Source organism: Cucurbitaria berberidis (assembly GCF_010015615.1).
Source record: "Cucurbitaria berberidis CBS 394.84 unplaced genomic scaffold K460scaffold_2, whole genome shotgun sequence".
Classification (NCBI taxonomy): domain Eukaryota; kingdom Fungi; phylum Ascomycota; class Dothideomycetes; order Pleosporales; family Cucurbitariaceae; genus Cucurbitaria; species Cucurbitaria berberidis.
This window is the reverse complement of record NW_024468936.1, coordinates 786,012-807,230: the sequence shown is the minus strand read 5'-3', so window position 1 is coordinate 807,230 and position 21,219 is coordinate 786,012. Positions and strand designations below refer to the sequence as shown.

At 48.8% G+C, this 21,219-nt stretch overlaps 10 protein-coding genes across 10 annotated transcripts; 6 read left to right on the top strand and 4 right to left on the bottom strand.

Annotated features, from left to right (window-relative positions):
- The first annotated feature begins 176 nt into the window (after positions 1-176).
- Positions 177-1,053, top strand: K460DRAFT_54515 (uncharacterized protein). Its single transcript, XM_040938503.1, has 2 exons — positions 177-536; positions 588-1,053. Exons 1-2 carry the CDS (start codon positions 257-259, stop codon positions 743-745), a joined length of 438 nt encoding a protein of 145 aa, XP_040789728.1. The 5' UTR covers positions 177-256; the 3' UTR covers positions 746-1,053.
- A 324-nt stretch (positions 1,054-1,377) lies between these two features.
- On the top strand, positions 1,378-2,095 carry K460DRAFT_413961 (uncharacterized protein; the record flags this gene model as incomplete). The annotated part of the gene is made up of 2 exons (XM_040937646.1): positions 1,378-1,767; positions 1,814-2,095. Exons 1-2 carry the CDS (start codon positions 1,420-1,422, stop codon positions 2,093-2,095), a joined length of 630 nt encoding a protein of 209 aa, XP_040789727.1. The 5' UTR covers positions 1,378-1,419.
- Positions 2,096-2,195: 100 nt separating this feature from the next.
- K460DRAFT_306066 (phosphotransferase family protein) lies at positions 2,196-3,434 on the bottom strand. Its single transcript, XM_040930023.1, has 2 exons — positions 2,870-3,434; positions 2,196-2,823 (listed from the first exon to the last, which is right to left on the bottom strand). The coding sequence occupies exons 1-2, from the start codon at positions 3,348-3,350 to the stop codon at positions 2,399-2,401; spliced, it is 906 nt and encodes a 301-aa protein (XP_040789726.1). The 5' UTR covers positions 3,351-3,434; the 3' UTR covers positions 2,196-2,398.
- Positions 3,435-3,813: 379 nt separating this feature from the next.
- On the top strand, positions 3,814-6,029 carry K460DRAFT_392591 (uncharacterized protein; the record flags this gene model as incomplete). Its single annotated transcript, XM_040935894.1, has 3 exons — positions 3,814-3,987; positions 4,077-5,237; positions 5,404-6,029. Exons 1-3 carry the CDS (start codon positions 3,924-3,926, stop codon positions 6,027-6,029), a joined length of 1,851 nt encoding a protein of 616 aa, XP_040789725.1. The 5' UTR covers positions 3,814-3,923.
- A 2,222-nt stretch (positions 6,030-8,251) lies between these two features.
- On the top strand, positions 8,252-8,690 carry K460DRAFT_275537 (uncharacterized protein; the record flags this gene model as incomplete). Its single annotated transcript, XM_040928050.1, has 2 exons — positions 8,252-8,504; positions 8,563-8,690. 2 exons carry the CDS (start codon positions 8,252-8,254, stop codon positions 8,688-8,690), a joined length of 381 nt encoding a protein of 126 aa, XP_040789724.1.
- Positions 8,691-9,248: 558 nt separating this feature from the next.
- Positions 9,249-11,039, bottom strand: K460DRAFT_363268 (glycosyltransferase family 31 protein). Its single transcript, XM_040932782.1, has one exon. It carries the CDS (start codon positions 10,972-10,974, stop codon positions 9,550-9,552), a length of 1,425 nt encoding a protein of 474 aa, XP_040789723.1. The 5' UTR covers positions 10,975-11,039; the 3' UTR covers positions 9,249-9,549.
- Positions 11,040-11,760: 721 nt separating this feature from the next.
- K460DRAFT_352334 (uncharacterized protein) lies at positions 11,761-12,663 on the top strand (the record flags this gene model as incomplete). Its single annotated transcript, XM_040931644.1, has 2 exons — positions 11,761-12,013; positions 12,068-12,663. The coding sequence occupies 2 exons, from the start codon at positions 11,761-11,763 to the stop codon at positions 12,661-12,663; spliced, it is 849 nt and encodes a 282-aa protein (XP_040789722.1).
- A 1,523-nt stretch (positions 12,664-14,186) lies between these two features.
- K460DRAFT_402523 (nagb/rpia/CoA transferase-like protein) lies at positions 14,187-15,740 on the bottom strand (the record flags this gene model as incomplete). The annotated part of the gene is made up of 2 exons (XM_040936534.1): positions 14,187-14,992; positions 15,062-15,740. The coding sequence occupies 2 exons, from the start codon at positions 15,738-15,740 to the stop codon at positions 14,187-14,189; spliced, it is 1,485 nt and encodes a 494-aa protein (XP_040789721.1).
- Positions 15,741-16,072: 332 nt separating this feature from the next.
- K460DRAFT_413955 (RCC1/BLIP-II) lies at positions 16,073-18,298 on the top strand. Its single transcript, XM_040937645.1, has 2 exons — positions 16,073-16,620; positions 16,675-18,298. The coding sequence occupies exons 1-2, from the start codon at positions 16,190-16,192 to the stop codon at positions 18,146-18,148; spliced, it is 1,905 nt and encodes a 634-aa protein (XP_040789720.1). The 5' UTR covers positions 16,073-16,189; the 3' UTR covers positions 18,149-18,298.
- A 386-nt stretch (positions 18,299-18,684) lies between these two features.
- Positions 18,685-21,035, bottom strand: K460DRAFT_276990 (Metallo-dependent hydrolase; the record flags this gene model as incomplete). Its single annotated transcript, XM_040928154.1, has 5 exons — positions 18,685-18,952; positions 19,009-19,423; positions 19,474-19,859; positions 19,916-20,887; positions 20,944-21,035. The coding sequence occupies 5 exons, from the start codon at positions 21,033-21,035 to the stop codon at positions 18,685-18,687; spliced, it is 2,133 nt and encodes a 710-aa protein (XP_040789719.1).
- Positions 21,036-21,219: the final 184 nt, after the last annotated feature.

Genomic DNA, 21,219 nt, shown 5'->3' with positions numbered 1-21,219 from the left:
TACACAAGGCAAAGAAGGTTGCGACCCTCGCAATACGGCGTGGATGCGGCACTGTAATTAACAGCGTTCAATGATAGCATGTTGCGGGCATTCTATATTTATCACAGTACCCCGCCACATTAATTCTTGGAAATCCTCTTAGCTATCCCGGGGGCAATTTGCCCTAACCAGTATATAATGTGCTTCTCCTAACGCTGACTACCCAAGCATTCTAATCTTCCTATTAACTCCACTTGCGAGCGAAACAACTACCAGTATGCGATATATCCTTTCCTTCCTTTGTATCTTCTACACTTTTTCCATCGCTACCGTCATCAAAAGAGCCTCGGACCCATGTCCCTACCACCGCATCGACGACAGTCCAGGCCAGCCTCTAATCCCCGATGAATACTTGGTCAATCTTCGGGATAATTATACAATTGAACAGCACTTCCAGTTCCTAGGCCAAAATCTCTCTCAAACAGCAGATATCTTTCATCATATGCCCATCCTCAACATATATCATATTCGTATCGATGAGAGGTTTATGCATAAAAGTATGTGAATATTGATTGGTGGGACACACATCATTGCTGAACCGAGGACAGTCATTCGGTATGATCCAGGTGTGGAGTCTGTTTCTCACAATATGGTCTTCGCTCCTGAGCTTCATTGGCATTCTGATGACACCAAACCGTATCACTCTAATGCTCGTCAGAAGAGATGGAAGACAAGGGAGGCTTTTCTACCATGGTGGGAAGATTGACTCTTAGGTGGGGTATTCAGGATGATGTTAAGGGGGGTAATTGGCACCTTGCGGCACGTCTCAACTCTTTTCTAAGCCCATCCTTGTAGTACTTAGGCTGGTAGTAGGGAGACTGAACAGTCGCTGGATGATTAGGTCTAAGTGCTTTCCCTCACCATCGCGTCTGAGGCATCTCTGATTTTTTTCGTGATAACGGTATCCGTATAGAAACTGCTGATCGATAGCGGGAAAGGAGTTGATGTATACGTTTTAGACAGTGGGATCCGCACTACTCACACAATTTTCCACAACGGACGAGGCTCTGTTCGTCATTATCGGAAACAACATGTCGATGGTGATAATGTGAGGCCATATTGGTAGTGCTTCTTGACGATATGCTGATGACTCGTAGTCCGGTACAATAGGCTATGGCACATTTGTAGGTAAGTGACAAAACCCGAGATTCTTTGAAGCTAGACTTCAAAGCTGACTCTTGGAAAGGTTGCCGGTATAGAAGTGGATCCAGCCACGTAGCAAGACACGTGAACGGTGCTGCCTAGAGTAGTTTCGATCCGGAGTATAAATAATATAAAGCCTGCTATTAGTGATCTCGACCGCACCAAAAACAACACTATTTCAGCATCTTTACTACTGCAATTTATGTTTTGGGCAGCTTGTTTCTATCCGTTTATAAAATGTCTTCCCGCACTGTATTCCTCATCATGTACCGTGGGCAGCCCAACCAACGTGCCCATTTTGGGATATGGGTGCCGTACGAAGAGGGCGGTGCTGAGGGAACCATTATCCACGTAGTGGGGGCCCCGATGGTGGGATTCTCTTTGGAGTTCAAGCGTAGATACAGTCCTACGGACTCTGCACGTCATCCAGAGTTAGTCCCAATCGGATCCATTCACATTCAGCATGTGCACAACTTCGAAGGCAACAGGGGAACAGACACTACCCCACGAGGTGATCTTGAGCTAGTGGCAACACAGATTCAACCGCCCAGGGCCAGCGCCAGTTTTCTAGCACCAGTGAACGATGTAAGTGTAAAAGTCAGGCGACATGTGGGGTTCCTGACAAGTTTAGACATCGAACCGTAGGTGCCAGGAATGGGCGATGGATTATGTCCGTCGGCTTGTTGCCGTCGGCTACCTCGACGAAGCGGCTGTGGCAATCGTCCAGTCGAAACGAGACGCACCAGATTTTGGCATTGGCCTACGACCCACCGCTACTCGTCCTCAACAGGCACAAGCTACACCACAGCAGAGTCAACAGCAAGCCACAGCAGCAGCCACTGGATGGATTTGGGATGCGGAGCACAGGCGATACAGACGTTGGGATAGTGGAAAATGGGTATGGCAGGTGTGAACCAGCTTGGGCCAATACGCGACGCATAAGTTTCGCCGACTGCTTATGTTCGTGATTTTGCTTGATTTTACTCATTGTTTACTATTTATAGGCTCGTTTTGTTTGGCGGTTTCTCTCGTTGTGATTCGCATGTAGAAATGCGTTGTCTTGCGTGGAGCCGGCTGCTTGTTTCCTGATAGTTGTTCTGCTTTTTCTCAACCAATCGCAATATAAAGGCAGTTTTGTGGCAACCCATCTGTTCCATATCTCGAGAATTGCTTCAACGCTACTTAAACTATTATCTTCTCTATGAGTGCGTGAATGTTAAAGTTGACCAAGGGTACGCGTGTAGAAATTGAATGCTTCCAAAGGGGCCGTGTGTGGATCTAAAAACTGATCAATCCACCCACGCCACTCTCCATTATATGAAGCTGTGAACATAGCTTTACAATATTCCCAGTAGTCCGGATACCAACCTGCCTGCTCCCAGTCAAGAATCGCAACAACCTTGGCAGGACTCGTAGCAGTGACGATAATGTTAGCTGGACGCAGATCACCATGCGTAAGAACAATAGACCCGTCGTCTGGAAGCAAGTCCCTCCAAGGATCTTCGAGGCTCTGTGGGTCAGGAACATGCCGGCGCCACAACCAGGAGAGCCAGTCATGGAAGACAACTCGAGCGGGAAATGGCTTCAGCAACGGTAAGCCTTCCAAGCAGCGATCAGGCGCAGAGCCATGACATATAGAACCTGTTAGGACTTAGCAATGTCGTGCTTGTCCAACTAGCAAGCTTACCAATACATTGCTCCGATTCATTATCTCGAAAGCTGCGAAGATAAGACACCATAGCACGTAGATCGCTGCTTATCGTCTGCTTTTCATCGAAAGACATTGTCATCCACCGTTGCTCGAGCGTAGGCCCCTGGACAAGTTGCATGTAGATGAAGACTTCGCGGGGTTTTCCTTCCCGTTCGAGCACCCTCCATCCGTAAACTTCGGGCACTGGTACTAGATGCTGGAAGACTTTCCGAATGACCCAAAGATTGATTGCTTCCGTCATGGATATATCTGGCCCGAATTTGACAATGAGACCCAGATCCTCAAATCTGACAGGACGAAGAAGCTGTGTCGGCCTGAAGAAGGAGCGTACATATTCGGGCGTCGGAAATTGTCGTGTTCGACCATGGGTCTTGAACCATGTGGAGTCGAGAAAGTCCATGTGCGCCCGAGAGCTATCTGGGAGTGCTGCAAGGGAGATTTGCGGGTGCGTTGTCATGTCAAACGCAAAGAATAAGACGCCACCTTTCAGTATCCTAGGGTTACGACGATGAGAACGAAACTTGTCACAAAAAAGTTTTCTATGGCGCTTTGGAATAGAAAGGTCTGATGTATAGTTGAGGTGTGGACGTGCAACTGCGCCGGGGCACTAGTCCCTGATCTAGACCGAACTGGTACTAGCGCAAGAGTCCTAGAGTCTCATCGCTGCAAAATCGTCCATCCGCTTTGACGTTACGTTCTCTCAGTTATCATAGCGTAGCACTCAGCTGAACCTAATAAATTGAGGATTCTTTCATCCTATAGCAAGATAAGGTCCTCTACTACTTTGCTTCGTGCATCCCTGTGAACTACGAAATCCATCTAGGGCTGAAAATGACGTTGCTGCACGAAGCTGACGTAGAGCGTAGCCGCCAAATGAGGATGGACTCACAGACTTCAGAAAGTGGTTCTCGGCACCTTTACAGAACTCTACCGACGGAGACATCTATTAGAGTTCTGGAAGTACTTCAACCTATGACCAGCACGGCTGGTCGTGCGCCGCTTCAATGCACACTCCACACAACAGACCTCGATGGCGACTGTCTTGACTTCAACGCTCTCTCCTACACCTGGGGTGATCTATACTTCTGACCCTGGTACGAAGAGCCATTGGCCACATGCAATCAAGATGTATCCATTATCTGTAACGGCGTGCAAGTCAATATTACTAGCAATCTTGACGCAGGGCTGAGGGCTATTTCGCGGCGACACGCAGAGGATAAGACGTTTCGTGATATGACACCATATCTATGGGTAGACTACTTGTGTATCGACCAGGCAAATATTCAAGAGCGGAATATGCAGGTTGGCATGATGTCGCAGATTTACAGCACGGCATCATTGGTCATCTCGTGGCTGGGCCCATCGGACAAAGATAGTGAGGTTTCTGTCCCTCTGATTCAAAAGCTAGTATCGATATTAGAATCATCAAATTTCGAGCGCGAGCATAGTAAGGTCCGCTTCGTTGCCTCATCAAACCCTCTAACGGAAGAGATCCTTTCGATACCAGACGCTCATTATGAAAGCCTGTCACGCTTTTACGCCAGACGATACTTCTTCCGGTGTTGGGTTCTCCAAGAGATGGTATTGGCAAAGGATCTGCGCATTCTTTGTGGCCCCGATGAATTACAGCTGGAAGATTTACAGCAAGTCGCCGAATTTATGATCCATGTCAAGAAATACAATTTGCACGAGCCCATCGGGCAAGCGTTCGTCATTCCAATGAGGCTTAATCGTGGAGTCGAGCATACGACGGCGGTGGTAAATCTATACACATATCGGAATCAGATGTCAATAGCAAGAGCGGAATCTAACACGTTGCCCTTTCGCTTTCAGCAGCTGTTGATACTGACACGGGCTTCGGGCTGTTTCGATCCAAGAGACAAGGTCTATGCGATGTTGGGTATGGCACCACGAGGTGCGTTTGGCATAGATCCGGACTATAACAAGAGCACAGAGGAGCTATACAGTGAAGCGATTCGGTACTGGATCCAAGAAACGCAAAACCTAGACATTCTATGCTGGGTGATCGACAAGGCACGGCGAAATCTTCCGGAATTCCCGTCGTGGATTGGAGAGTTTGAGGTCGCCACAAACATCAATCAGCAAGAACTGGCTTTTACAAATGTAGTTCATCGGGCTACGGGACATTCAAAAGCTCCACCTGTGGTGCCTTCATTGGTGTCAAGTGATTTCCGCGTTTTGACTGTACGTGGAAAGGAAATTGATCGAGTTACAGAACTAGCCGAAGCCTGGAGTTGGCATGGCCACGGTGTGGGCTACGATCCGTTGTGGACGTCGATGACGCTCAAAATTCCGGCTATGTATTTAACAGGCCAAACGCGAGGTGAAGCTCTCATCCACACCTTCGTGGCGAATGAGGTCAGGGGCCTATCTATCTACTCAATAGACAACATGGAGGAGTTCAAGGTTGTTGTGCGAAGAGATACTTGTTTCGCGCAGGTTCCGACAACTGCATAGAATGTGTTGGTTTTCTGGACTACAAGATACAGGAATCACATATGAAGACGCTGCGCTCCCAATTCTTCACGATCTAAACAACCTCGCTAAAACCGACAATAGTGGCTTTATACTTTCGTGGGACGAAGATCGCCAGTTGGAGTCAGTAACATGTTCATGTCCCTCCACTTTGGAAAAATTCACTTATTCCTCTCCATCTCATGCACAATCTAGGGGTACCCAAAGCCGCTTGTTATGTGCAAATCCTTCATGCTTTTACATCACTGAGCTCCAACGGAATCGCGACTTCAAGCCCGACACTCCTTCCGCTATACCTCACGCGCCTAGCGTACCTGATGCACAAGACTGGGATAGCCTATTCAGTGGCGCAATGAACCATAAAATGCATTTGCGCCGTGTAGCAAGGACGGTGAAGGGGTATTTGGGCTTAGTGCCAGATAGTAGTCAGGTCGGGGGTGCTGTTTGGTTGTCGCAGGGAGCAAGGGTACCTTTTGTTTTACGGAGAGCTGTAGGAATAGAGAGAACTGACGAGGATGCTCCTAGGGTTGGGGAAGAGAGGTGGGAGGTGGTGGGAGAGGCATACGTGCATGGTATCATGGAGGGAGAGGTATGGAAAGAGAATCCGGAGGAGAAGCTGATAGACGTACACCTAGTTTGATTAGCACCGCGATTTGAGGTGGATAGCATGGACGGCTTTACAGGACAAAACAAGTAGTTTGGCTTTCATGATGCGACGTCTTGCCAATAGTTGACTAAGCGATGTGCGCCCCAGCCAAAACTCCATGTCAACATCGGACCTTCCAACACTTACGATCCCACATGTCTCTTCATGACCTTTGGGCTTCCGGTCCGTGATGTCGTATAATAACTGTCGTCACGATGACATCAATGGCATCTTCTCACGCAGCGACTCCAGTGCCCTGCAGCTACCAGATGCTCCCTATACAAACCGTGCAACTTAGTGCACGCACAGAGGCATCGAATCTTTTCGAAAATACAAAATGTATCCGTGGGTCCACTCATCTATATCAAACCCCTCAGCTGTGGCCCCGAGTGAGAATTTCTGTGGGCCAATCCCCTGACAGATTGCATTTAGCCTACACAGCAGCATGGGGGTTCAGCATCTCTACCTTTTGTTTCTACATATATTCCAAGGATCCACAACGGTTTCACTAAGTATCTCGATACTCGGAAATGCAGTGCACTCCATAGATTTCTCGATGCTCTTTACTCAGACGGAGGACGCCGGGGTCACCTGAATGAGCAGTTTCCAACTTCCAACGCCCTGTGCTGACAACCCCAGCCTGTTTTCATTGGCAAAATGATGGTACTACACTCTTACCAACATTACAACCTAAGTCGTCCTTATGCTTAGACTATCCCACCAACATCTCTACCGTACGGCTGACGCGGGGGCTTAGCACTTCCGCCGCAAAGCGGTCCTTCACTAGGATGCAAAAGTAATGCTAGCTGGGCCTTCACCTAAGTTGGGCGAATCAGGTTCACGTCCGGATGCAAAACCGAGTGTCATAGTAATCTTTCGTTCCCGAATGACCGAGCACTAAGAAACGCGCTCGTGTGTGATTGTGCATTGCCCTTGCATGTCAGCAGTTCTACCTATCGCATCGCTTCCGCGAATCTGTTCACGAGACTTCTTGGTCCATACGTAACCCCACCACATCTAGCCCATATGCCAAGCTGTACTTCCCCTCTATAAAACCAGCCGTTTCAACCTATCGGGTCAACGATTATGCCCTTGAAACACCGATGAAAACCCTGTGCATTTGCTCTGAGGGTGACGCACCGGTGAGCTTACGAGTATAAGCATAACGAGGTCACATGTGTGCTGCGGCAGAGTTTTGCGTCGGGGTAGTCTATTGCTCATTCTCGCAAAACTGTTTCTACGTTTTCAGATAGCCATAGATAATCTTTACAGCTTTTTATTCGCTCAATTTGTGACTGTTTGTAACTTGACATGTAGCATTATCGTGCAGATAACGCGGGTGTCTACTATGTCCATAGCTGCTGATCATTGAAAACATTCTTTATGTGACTCTTCAAGAATAGGATATAACATACATCCAGGCCGACGACCCGTACTAGTGATCACCATCCGCGGAAGTGGGGGTACATCTAGAGTTTGGCACTGTGGCGGTCAGCGACACGAGTCCTGTTGCCACGAGTGCTAATAGGATATAGGTCGACTATATATTGAACAGATATTGCATGGTTTATACACTAGCCGTTCATTTCAAGCTACATTTTCCTTTCATGGCTAACGTTCGAGAACGTCTCGGACAAATGAATAACAATTTCTGGATCACGAGTTATGATTATAGTCATACAACCTCAAAGCTAGGCCCTTTCTATCTGATGAACTTAGTGGACGCAAGGAACAACATTCAGCTTGCTATATAATAGAAACTCTCGTCTACTAACGCCGTACACGGTCAACACGGCATAAGGATTGGATCTTGGAGCGCTTACGGTAGTGTAGCATTCGCATTACGTCAAATATCAGAGCTATGTTCCACATCAAAGTCGCCTCGACGGTCGCCAAAATGTAAGCTCTTCGGATTACATCACTCCAACATGTTGGCGGGTAGGCTACTGTCAATATCACCACCTGTTAAGGTGTCTGTGGCGGAGTGTATTGTTCGTGTCAGCGGCACTCGCCAACCTGACCTTTCAATCGAAGCTGGAGAGAAAAGGGCGCCGCCTGTGTGATGGACGACCATCAGAACTATAAAGATCTCACCACTTCCTAGCTTTAAATCCTCATCCCATCACAGCAAACATTCATCAACTTTAGGCTTCCACATCAAAACACCCATAATTTTCAAGATTTACTCTACCAACACCAAAGCACCAGTAGCAAAAATGCAGTTCACCACTATGGTTGCTCTTCTCGTCGCCACCGTCGGCATCCACGCTGCTCCTAACCAGATGAGCAAGCGCCTCGATACTATCCCCCTCGGCATATATACTGGTGGAGGCTGCAATGACCCCCCCTTCCCCACAAAACCAGTCTTCGTTGCCAATGTCCCCACCGATGGCTCTTGCTTCCCTATCGCCCCCGTTAGCGGAAACACTGACAGCGGCCGTATTGACAACCTGCCCGCACTTCCTGCTGGTTGCAGACGCAAGTGACCCTTAAAGATTATTGGCGATACAGTCACTGACTTTGATAGTCGTTGCGTGGTCCGACACCACCTGCTCTAGCGTGAACTTCATCACGTTCACCAGGACTCACGAGTGCTCCACTTTGGGCGCGCCCAAATTTATTCGCTCAGCCAGAGCTGTGGGTACTTGCAAATAGATTGCCGTATGTGAACATCAAGTTTCAAACACCGATCAAAGTCACTACTACAAGGTTTACAATCGCTCCGGTCAACTGTCTCGAAAGTGTGTGAAAAATGCAGGCATAGGTAGCAGAGTCGGGTCCAACACTCCGACAAAGCTGACTTAGGACTGATGTGTGGTGGACCGTTTCCTTCTCTTCGCGTCACTCGCTAGCTAGATTTTAGAATATTGATGGGGACGCCCTCGGTTTCGAATCTATCATTTATCCTTTATTTTTGCCTTGTTCATTTGCAAGCTTCAACTAGCCGTGACAGATTAGTTAGATTCTTCTTTTGTCGGCTCGGTGCCTAACAATCAAAAAGGACATGTTGAAAAGCGGGTGCCTCTCATACGGGTCGTGATCTTCAGTCAAGTCTCGGAACAGCAACCGTGCTCGAACAACTGGCCACTACCCTTAACACTGTTCACATTCATCATGTTGTATTCGCCTTATACGATCCAGACCAGAACCTTTATTTTACAGGGAATGAATACACACCTCAATTTAATAAATTTGCAATCTAGCCATAATTTCAACCCCAGAAAATTGGTCGCAAATGTATTTGGTGGAATATCGGAAAGATCACAACCGAGTGTCGTTTTTAATAAGAAGCGAATGTTCAGAACCCCTAAAATTTGCGAGAAGAATAGGGATGGAGGCCGGAAGCCGGGAGCATGTATAAACTCGTTACTGGGGGTCAGCATCTAGTTGGTGAAGTCTAGTGTTGCGATGGTCCTATAGATTGCATATATGAGTGGAGATATAGAGACGGTTTTGCTTTATCGTTGTCGTATATGGTGATAATCAAACAATATCAATTCAAGCTGCCTGTTCTCTAGACAATCCAGTCCATACGGGGGTTGCAAGTCTGATCCATAGCACTCACGTACTTTGCTACTCTGTCCACCATCCAACCAGAACGGACCGCACCCTGGCCTTCCTCATCCATTCCCACCGCCATTTCTTCCTTTTTGTCACATTTTGAAGCAGCAGTGGAATACTCCGAACACTGCAATGTCGCCATTCGACCCAAGCGTACTTCACTCGAGACCAAACACATAGAAGTACGGTACGAGAATTGTAGGCACATGGGATTGCTTTCGCATGCCGACCTGCAAGCTTCGAAAGAAGTGTGAGCCTCCCCGTTCTTCAAAGCAGTTTTGCTAAACTCTGGATTTACTGAGTAATTATCCCATTCCGCTCGCTCTTTGCTCAGGTAAGGATGTATGTATCCTTTGAATACATCGGCATGCCGTAAGGGAGCATCTATTGGATGCGTACGCTGCCACTCTTGTTCAAACTTCCACAACAATCGGATCTCGTCTTCGGGCATGTGGTGGTAGGTAATAGCGGGGTAGCACCACGGTCGCCTGTCGATCTTCGTGATGTTGTGATCGAGCGTTGACACCGGATCACCTTGGAAGTGAGGGAACGCCCAAAGCAGTGGTACTAGAACGTCCTTCAACGCTTTTCCAAGTACCATGTCACCGGCCCATTGCTCTATCGTGTACTGATTATACTCGACCATGTGAGCCCTCCAATGCTCTGTCACTCTCCTCATCGCAGGCGCCGATAGGGCGAACCCTGAACCACCATGAGCAAACAGCACCTCGCCGATGTACATCTGCTTGCCGATATAATACGGTACCTCCGCATTGAACTTCGATAAATATTCCAGAAGATTGCCCCACATCAGGTACGTGTCTAGCTCGATAAAGACGAACCACTTCGCTTGCGGTCTGTGGCGGAGAGCTTTATCGATCATGGGCAAAAATTTAAACTTGTCGAGCTTCCATCCAGGGTTGCCTAAGAGACCCGAAGGGCCACTTCCATCATGTTCAGTGCCGTCAATAGAGAGGCCATCTCGACCCTTCGTCTTGAGCCGATGGTATAGTTCGAAATCCGGCACTAACTGTTGGAGATCATGGCTGATCTCGTCGAAAACATCATGGATATGACTCCCCTTGATATCTTCTTCGTAGTCGGAATAGATAGCATAGTTCGGTATGCAGCGCAATGTAGTATCGAAATGGACCGGCAACTTTTCGAGTACCTCGGTTGCGCCTGTCCGAAGGACCACCAGGACTTCCTTCGCGATGGGGTTCTGCGGACAGTAGAGTGTGTTTCGGTGCTGATTTGGTATGTTGGTACTAATTGTTGACCTTTGACATGAGTAGAAGAAGAGGAAGGAAACGACCAAGGCGGTAAATACGGTACGATTTCTGCGTCGAAAGTTCACCCAGGACCGTCCTGCAGTCATTTTCAACCTTTCCAATGGAGCATGTCGGAACGAAGATAGAGAAAATGTGACCCAACTTTATTTGGCCTCGGCCTCGTCGGCATCTAGGATTGGCGGTGATCTAAATGAGCACATTGCGGCACAGTAGAGGGGCGCGCTCGGCCCTTATGCTTCGATCTGGCTATCTTGTCATGCGAGGACGCCGAATTGTTGTAACTTGATTCCCACCGGGATCAATTACACTAGAACACCAATTGCATTGTGAGTATGTTAAACATTACGCTGTCTTCCAAACCTCATCTTCGTTATCAAGAAATAATAGATGGTCAACCGCCTTATGTGACCAACTATGGCAGCGACATTGCTGGGCAGGGGTTTTGGAGAGTGACGGCGCTAGAGCTCTTGGCGGCGGCAGACAAGAGCGATGATTGGCTGAGGCTACTAAAAGCAAAAATCGCAGACATGACCGCTGCCATCCACCTTTCCAACAACATCAACTGTGTATCGCGGTAGCGGCAATGAAGGATCATCAAGAAGATTTACCGAAGATCATTTTGCCTGAAACCACACGTGGGCCTGCAAATCGTCCTGCTTTATACATACTGTTCCTGTACTGCTTACCCAGTCTGCCGGAGTCACGGTCCCAATGACCCAATCTGTACATTCATCCGATGCGGCACAGCAAAGGATTGAGGCGTTCTAGCTTCAAATGAAACTTGGGGCATATTGGCAAGGCATTTCCCCTCAACCTATGTCCCTGTTTACCTTCCGGACTACCAGCTTTCTTACAATAATATCAAGGAGAATATGAGGGCCCTTTTTGCTAAGCTAGGGATTCTGAGCTCGACACTGCTTCCATCTCATGTCTTGCCAAGAGAAGAAGGACGCGTCTGGACGACACCTCAAGACTCAATCAACGGCTCCTTCCTCTTCCCGCGGACATACCCGCTTACTTTCCGCGAAGGCTCCAGCATTAACATCTCGTGGTCAAAAACGTACGAAAACATCAATCTATACTTCTACCAAAGGGGGAAAGTTGCAAACTCGGTACAGCTCGGTAGTGAGTGCAGCAACATGCTCAGATTCTCGCAAACTCTACTAATAGTGCCCCTAGCTAACTTGGCAGCCGATTGGTACCAGTGGGAGGTCCGCGCCGAAGAGTCAAATCTCACGAATCCATTTGTCTTCAGAATCGTCAATGCCCAGGGAACCACCGAGGAGCAGAACAGCGAGGGCTTCTGGAGCACCAGCTGGTATCTCACACGAGATCACAGCGCAAGTAAATCGGTAACATTATCGTCGTCAGCAGCATCTTCAACCACAGCTACATCATCTACGGCTTCCTCGTCGTCAGCAAGATCCTCAAGCAGTCCATCATCGATAACGCAAGGGACGAATCCCGAAGCTACCGCGGCTCCAAGCACGGCAGCAGAGACGCACAATAGGGGGGTTAGTAAAGGCACCATCGTCGGCCCAATAATTGGGCTCGTGATCGCGGGCGCAACCATCATCGCGGGAGTGTTATTCTACCTAAGCAAACGTCAAAGGAGCAAGCATGCATTATCTTCGGCGCCGTTGCCTGCTGCTTCCTACTATGACGAGGCTCACATGCAAAAGCAGCCAGGACATGATACAGTGCATGAAGTCTTCACACAACCATCCGAACTGCAGAGCGTGTCTCCCTGTTACGAGCTTCCTAGCCAGAAGTAGCGTAGAGGGTAGGGCAGAGGCATAGACTCTTTGTTAGGTTACAAATGTTAAAACACATGACATATTGATGGTTCTTTTTGCAGTGGTAGCACCACCCGGTCAGAATAACTCGGACACTCACGTGATGCAAATCTGTGGCACAGTCACTTAGCCACAGTAGATTCTTATTCCTATTGGCTTGCATGGACTAGCGTGTCACGTGAGGTGCCCAAGTTTTTCTGACCGGGTGGTGGTAGAATGACTCTCAGGGCAGTATCGAGTGAAGTTTCCTGTAAGCTCACCGCGAGTATGTCAGCGCCGAGTGCAAAGGTCCGGAGTAAGAACCTTTTTAGATTTTAGATTTAGGCCAGTTCTTAGCCTATGACTCGATTACACTGCCTTGTATACTAAGATTTTGGTCAAGTTGTAAGATAAGTAGTGTATCTTCTCAATCAACTTTTACAAGTTATATATTGCTATGATAACGTTTGTGGACGCATACGAGACCTTTCCAGGGATAAACAGACCACTACTCCGCACGCCTGCGAGGAATGGGATCCCAACTAACTACAGGCACTGAACCCAACGTCAGATGATGGAGGAAAATGCTGCGACGAACACGCACAGTGGACAGCCTGGGGCTGACGAGAGTAGCGAAGAAATTTACTCCCTAGAAACTCATGATATGTATATTTGTAAGTACAGAAACGCCATATGTGTGAAGTGTTCTGCTACAATGCTACAAAACCTTGCTATTTATCTGGAAATAGCTATCTATGAGACATTTTTGGTACTTTGATAGATGAGCTCGACGTTTTGTAAAGCAACCCTGAATACGCCAGCCTCACGGACCTTATCATATACATGATTTACTTCCTACTTCACAATGTCATCCATCTCACATAGGTAAAGAGGTTACTTTAAGCACTCAAAATTACGCAAATGGCTCCCGTGCTGGCTTTAAATCTCACTTTAGCGCCCAGAGACTTGGGGGTGGCGCGAATCATCCAATATCTCATGTGCCTCTAGCAACACAACGAGGCTAGAAATTGTTGTGGGAACAGCGAAAGATATTAGACAGCCTTGTTTGACTAAGACTTTCATGACCCCACACCCAAGCGAGTTCGTGCAGGTGGTGGCTTATTTTCGGGGAGATCAGCTGTCCATTCGCTCCTGCTTCGAGGCTTGCATTTCAGACCAGGCGGTCCGCGGAAGTGGTAATGCTGCGCCTGGCGCTGGGTGATGAGTGCAATTCTTAGAAAAGGTAAGTCAGTACTGATTAGATGGATTAAAGTTTGGAAGTAGTCTATTTTGGCATAAGAACGAGCTTGCCTTGATCGGGCAGTAATCAGAGCCTCCCTTGCAATATTCGAATGCATAACAATTACAACCACCTTCCATCAATCCTACATCTCGTCGTTCTGACATCACCTAGGGTGATCGTTCTTCGTGGGTCATATCACCAGCTCTTCGGTTCCTGAAGGTCCAATTAGCGCCTGGTTTAAAAATGAAAATCCTAAAAAAGGAGACACGCGCAGCAGGATTTATATGTTCGTACTCAATCGGTGAACAACAGGGACCGAGCTAGGCGGTAGGCTGCCGTATTCGGTAATGACCATGTTGATATAGTGTGTGGGTGTGACGTCGTAGAGGACCTGAAGATGATGCAAGTTCTTATTATCTTCAACCCACTTCAACACGTCGGTAGTGTCGGCGCTAGCGTCTTCTGAATCCGGCTTCTCTTCACCCTTGGATGATGGTAACATTGACTTGAGCGGGAGTAAGTCTCGGCGTTGGGCCTCTGACAGCAATTCCTCAGCTGGAGCGACTTCGTTGCCGACGATCGAGTCTAGGGCAACCTTCTCGGTGAACTTGACTGACTGGCAGAGGACAATGATGGGCAGCGAATGTGCGTTAGCTAGCATGGATACCAGTGCAGTGCCAACACGTGAGTAGAGACGACCGTTCGACATCATCGCGTGTGCTCCCAAGAACACCTTAGTCGCGTCCTTGACGGCGTGGGATGCACCTGTGATCAGGTAGTACCGCACCTTGACGCCCTGGTTTGCTAGCTTTCGCGCAAGCTGCTTGCCTTCGAAGAGTGGTTTTGAGTCGACTACGATTACTGAAAAGGGTACGCCGGACTTGTGAGCGTGTAGTATGGCTTGCTCAACGATCGAAGATGCTGCGTAGGTCAGGATGACATCTCCAGGCTCGATCTTTGTCGCTGCTAGATCGCGGATGAGTCTGTCAGCGGCCGTAACTCGCTCACGAATGAACATGTCGATCTCTTCCAATAGGTCCCGCTTTGCCTCGTTCTCAGGCGTCGAGGGATCGATTTTAATGATGACTACAATGTTGTTAGTTACACATTGAACACAGTGTTACGAAATGAATGTGCAAAAGAAGATATCCTCACCATCCTTCAGCCACCTAATGGCATTGCCCATACTAATACTGAGCGGTCTACAGCTCTTTAGGAACTCGATCTGAGGGCTAAGGTGGTGGTTCGTAAGATGTCGAGCCAGACTGTTTCCTGGAGGTGTCGAATATGACTCGATGACCGCCTTGAATACCAGAAGCATAGCCACCATGCGAGCTGTGCTGCCGCAGATAGCATAGCTGCTATACTGGAGGCCAAGAGCGAGGACCGCGGGATGCACGTCTTTAGACGCTCCAACCAGGGATTGTTGTTTTGGCTGGCTGTACAGATGTCCAAAGAAGAGTCCGGCCTGCTTTGTTTCTTTCTTGGGTTTTTTCTCGGGCTCCTTTACTAATGGGACATTTGACTGAGAAGGTCGTCTCCGTGTGGGCAATGGTCTTGATTTGTCATCCCTTGGTGCTTGCTTCGAGTCCTTTTGCTGCTTCTGGCTTTCTTTGGGTGGCCCCTGCTGTTGACTTGGCGTGTTACTTGCGGCTTTGGCTTGCGCTCTCTTTGCTTGCTTCTCTGCCTGTTTTTGCTTCTTTAGCTCAGCTGGTGAGAGCTTCTTTGGTTCGTTTGTCGCGTCACCATTTGCTGTTGCAGGTGTTTCGTTTGGAACGGTCGACGCCGTTGATGTAGGCACTTGCGCTGCTTCAGCAGCTGGAGCTTCAGACATGACGGTGGTCCTTGGTGTTGTCCTCAACCTTTCCAGAGTGTGATGAGTCTGACAAAGCGTGATGTTTGCTGGTGTGCAGAGCTAATGTAAAGGTAACAGCGCTAAGTCTAGAGAGTCAAGGAGACCTTCCGAATATTGCGACCCGAATTAGCTAGGTGCAGCAGTACAGCTCGTTGATGTTGTGGCAGTCGCTGGACGGACGGAAATTTGATAAAGGGTCCAGTCGTGAATTGAGTCAGAAATGTATTAGCCGCTTCAACGCTAGCGCGCCAGGATTTCGGACGTGGGGCAGTCGCGACCCGCGAACGGTTGCGTCATGGCGTTGTGCCCGCCAAACATTCCAGTTCCTGTCTGGAGACGTCCACTGACATGGTGGATGGATAGTGCTTTTAAACTCCCATTTCACACTCAAACTTTATACCATTACTCTCTAGCCCTTGCTACCTACGATGACGGACAGAATCGGCTCAATCACCGACCTTCCTCTCGACATCCTCGTCCTCGTCTTCCCATACCTAGACGCGAAGAGCTTCCTCTCCCTCTGTAGCACCTGTAAAGCCTTTCAGCAGCCCTCAATCCGACTCGATCCCGCGTACTGGAGCTTTGCAACCCGTAGTGCATTCCGAGTCCCTAATCAGCCCGTCGTTCAGCACGATGGCGTCCGCTGGCAGAAGATGTACCGTCGGTTGCTCACCCAGAGCCACGTCTTCACATGGGGCAGTAACACACATAGTCGATTAGGACATGGCTATGATCAAAACCCTAGCATGCCGCGGGCCCGACGACCAGGAATGCTGAGGTACAATAACCAAACCTGTTCGTTCCCTACCGAGATGGAAGACACACGAGATCTAGGTGTTATCGCGGATATGCAATGCGGGTAAGTGCTACGGAGCACATTTTGTGTTATAGAACATTCGACTGACCTAGATAGCGGCTGGTCCACGACCCTCCTCACCTCGAAAGGTTCCCTTCACACCGTCGGCGTCCTCGACGGACAAAGGGTTCTCTCTGGCAACGAGCGTTTACGACCACTCACATTTCCGGCAGGTTACTCATCATCGTCCGCAGACGCTCAGTACGAAGAACCAACCACTGCCATCCGCCAATTCTCTGCGGGTCGATCACACATACTAGCGCTTTCGGACAGTGGCAGGATATGGTCATGGTACCACGTCAAACGCCCGGCTCTACAAGTCAAGTTTGCGAGCCTAGATTTGAAAGAGCTATCTTTGCATACATCGCCAAGTCAGCCGTCCGCATATGGACAGGTCAAGCAGGTGGTTGCTGGATGGAGTCGTAGTTCGGCTTTCGTTCAAGGCATCGGCATAGTAGTATGGGACCCCGTTGAGCGAGACCATGGTGACGACTTGACCGATACTATGCTAGTTCTGGAACATGCTGAAGTTCCGAAAACTGGCTACAAGCATGCCCAGGGCAAGAGCGAATCTGCAGAAGAAAAGGCGCTTGCCATCGAAGTCGGCGCTGTCCAAAGCTACATCGTGCTTGAGCACTTTGTAGTTTTTGTCACAGATATCGGCAGGGTTTATTGCGGCCGTTTCGGGGACAAAAACAGAGTCGACAACATTCTCGAACTACGACAGCTGCGGAATGAGAATGGAACATCACTAGATGTCCAAGGTTCATTCCGCCGCTTTGCTATTTTCAAGAACGGCGAAGTCATTACTACTAATCAAGACTACCTCGAAGCATGCTGGAGCGCGCAGCATACCGACCCTGAACAGAATAACATCCAAGGCTTGAAGAACATCCCCGCTCTACAGCACAATGATGTTATATCTGTGGCTTTCGGTGACTACCACTACCTTGCCCTACACTCAAATGGCAAGATTACATCCTACGGTACCGAGATGCATGCTTGCGGTGCCTTGGGTCTAGGCGATGAAACGGGCTCAGGTGGCCAGGCTCGCGGCATCTTGTACGACAGGTTCAGTCACAATGGGCAACTACTTCCGCATGCTTACATACGTGGTCGGCAAGTCTGGTTTGACACAAGGAAGAAGGAGTGGGTTGACCATGTAGTGCACGGTAAGAAGGACGAGGAAGAAAGTGCAGCACGCCGATCACTGTTTGACAACGATCGGAATGTTCAAGGCGAAGTGAGTGAGTGGTTCGAACAGGAGGGCCGGACTTGGGATCAAGATGGAGGGGAGGATGGCCTTGGAGCGTACTTTGCGCTAAGGGTTAGCGCCGCGGGGTGGCATTCCGGTGCGCTGGTTTTGGTGAATGAGGAGTTGGCGAGCAAGGAAGCCACGTACAAGTGGGAGGACAGGAACTTCCCGAGGCTGCGGCTTGCGGATGGCACGGAAATGCCGGGAGAGCAGGAGTTCGATGAGTGGCGGGAGCCAAGGCCAGAGTGGCAGCTCAATGCAGATTCATTAGGGTGATGCAAAGAAAGGGATGCATTGGTTTTTGAACAAAGTCATATCACTAGGTAGTACCTCCACACTGAATGTCTCCATGAATTATTCTGCAAGATTTACCATAATCTACCAACACTAATTTGAACAGGTCTAAGAACTGTGGTGTCGATGCGGAAGAGGTTTACACGGAATTACAGCAAAATTTCGTGGAATTAGAGAAACAACTGTATTAGTAAAGAAAACTTTGAAATTCGGCATTGCTCGACAGCTATACTACTAAATCATCACAGCACAGTGGGGTAAAGAGCCTCTAGGTCTATCCTACCGGCTCTAGTACCTTTGTGTAGCGGCATATCATGTTCACAAGCATGCCATACTAAACCATGAACAAATTCCATGTTGCTGCTTGCTAAGCTCGGCCTGGCACTACACCACCCCAATCAGTCTCACGGCTCGCGACTCGACCCGTAGCGCCCTTCGCTACACCCTCGAAGAGAGACCAAGGTCCTCAACAACTCAGGCAAAAGCCTAGCAGTGTGTAGTTATGCTAGGACGTGAGCTCAGAGCGTAGTAGCTTGTCGCTCGGGATACGCCTCTTTCGCCTTAGCCTCGTCAATTTCATCGCCAGCCATTAGATGGCCGTACTTGTCGACAACATGCTGGCAGAATTCTTTCCAGCTTTGGTCTAGATACTCGCGACCCTTGGCTTGCTCGGCTGGCGTGAGACAGCTGTACTCGAGACTCCAGCGTGCGAGCTGCTTCCAGCTGTACAGTGACATTGTGGGTGCGCCGACCATAATCTGGTAAAATTCGTGGGACATGGAGTTGCTTTTGCGCACGTTAGCATTTTTATAAAGCTGGCAAAAGGAAAGGGTGTGACATACCTGAAAAGCGAAGGATTGTCTGAATTAACGGTGCAGGGTATACCTGCAGCTAACAGTTCGGGAAATGGGTGCTCCTTTATGTTTCTACAAAGGTGCAAAAGCTCGTTCGAAATTGGGCACAGCTCGATACAAATACCCCGACTTGAGTTTGTCTTCTTGAACTTCTCGACAAGGTGTGGGTGCTTCATAAGGGCGAAGCCGTGGCCTATGCGCTTCGAATTGAGTAGGACCGCGTCGTACAGGTTTGAATTGGCTGGATTGGCGGAGCCGCCGGTATCAAGTAGTGTTTCGCCCGCATGAAATAGGAAGGGAATATCAAGGTTCTTCTCCTGGCAGGTCTTCTGGAAGGCAATAAATTCCTCTTTATAGAAGCCAATATGATTGGGCCGGTCTTCTGCTCCAACGAGGTCAAACCCTATGGGAGTCAGCGGGTGGCAATAGGAAAGCTAGATGCATTTTGCTTACCGCAGATAAGGTCGGGGAATTCCTGCTTCAGCTCAATGCAATGTATCATTTCCTTCTGCATCAATTCTCGCGGGATCGAGCGCGGCGTGCAGTAAATGATCTTGAGCCCAAATGGAAATTTGTGTAGTTCTCCCTTCTTCTTGAGCTCAGCTTGCTTCTCTCTTACGCCATCGATAATGAGCTGCATCTGCGAAGAGTTGTCGATCATGCTCTTGCCGTCGTTGGAGGGTATGGTCTTATCAAGAAGCATAGGCCGTAGCTCGGCGTAAATGACCTTCTCATCAATCATGCGGTCGATAGCCTTACTAATGTACCATTTGTAGACGCCTTCATAATTTAGCAGACCTTTAAAGCAGCGTGTTGCTTGGTTGAAACGTGCCCAAACGCTATTTTATGTAAGTACATTCCATTCACATTCAATCTAGGCAGACATTGAACTTACCCGTTTACTGTCTGTGTAAAACCATATGCCTCCTCCTGGCTGAGTACCATCTTTGACTTCAGCCAGTTCTCGGCGGGATATAGACTCACTTTTCCCGGCTCAGAGCAGCTTTTAGGTGTCTCGATAATGAAAGCGTCTTCTTGCTGCTTGTATTTCTTCGAAAATTTCATTTTGTCGAACTCGGCGCGGAAACTTGACCAAGGCATCCAGATACGATATTTCCACTCGTTTACCTTGAAGTTAGTTGCATTCCCTGGATAGTCTGGAGAAAAGATGTTGACGTTAGGCTCGACCAAGTCTGGGTCCAAAACACTGAAGACCGTCTCTGTTAAGTCAAGATCTTCCTGGGTCAGGATGGGGCGAATGCTGCGAATGTACATGGTCTCCATCTCTCGAGCTTGCTCTAAAAGTCGCTCAGGATGTAGTTCGGCGTTGAAGTGAAGATGTAAAAGGGCTCCCTTCGGAACCAACTTTGCTATCTCATATAGCATACTCTCTCCGTCTATGCGATCCTTGTTAGTAAGAAACTGGCCACCCATGTCTCGAGTCTCGGGCCCGGGTATTGCTTCTGACGGCAGGCTGCCAAAGATGACCCTCCGCTCGAACTCTCGAATAGCCCGAATGATGGTCGCAGCCTGCTCTTCCGTTTTATCGTCTTTGGACCTTGAGGTAGCCTTGGGCCTTGCTTCACGATCCCAAGCATCTTGGTCTTCTGCTTCTAGGAGCTTAGAGTGGGCTGAAGTATAGGCTGTGACTTCTTTGGTATTGCCTAGCGCTGCCGTGAAAGTATCTTTGGTTGTTTTGTTATCTGGAGCCATGTCGATGGTCTTTGGCTCTCCAAGCTGTAATGGTATCCTTCTATGAGACGGAGGACTTGATGTCCTTTTTCTCTTCTTGGGTGAGTCAGCGACTGTCATAATGACTGGCCTGTTGGGATCTTCTGGGGATCCGTGTCTCTTCTCACGTACAGATCTAATTTACCAGTTAGTGATAAACTTGACCAACTTCAGAGTCTTGAGGTGACTTACAGTGTCGGTATCACGATACCACACTTTGCTAACCACCCCTGACGAGGTTTTGGAGATTCGCCCGACGTCTTCGAGTCACCGTCAGTGGGCATGCCGATGACGATAGTATTCAGCAGTCTGTCACCGGCTTCGCATACCGGTCGAGGTGTAGCTGAGAGAAGCTGCAGGTCCAGTGATCTGGTAGCTGAGCGTGGTGACACCGAGTTCAAAAGCTTATTCGCAGCCTTATAAGATTCGGCCGGTGTACCTATGATGTATAGAGAAGAGGGCTGTGTT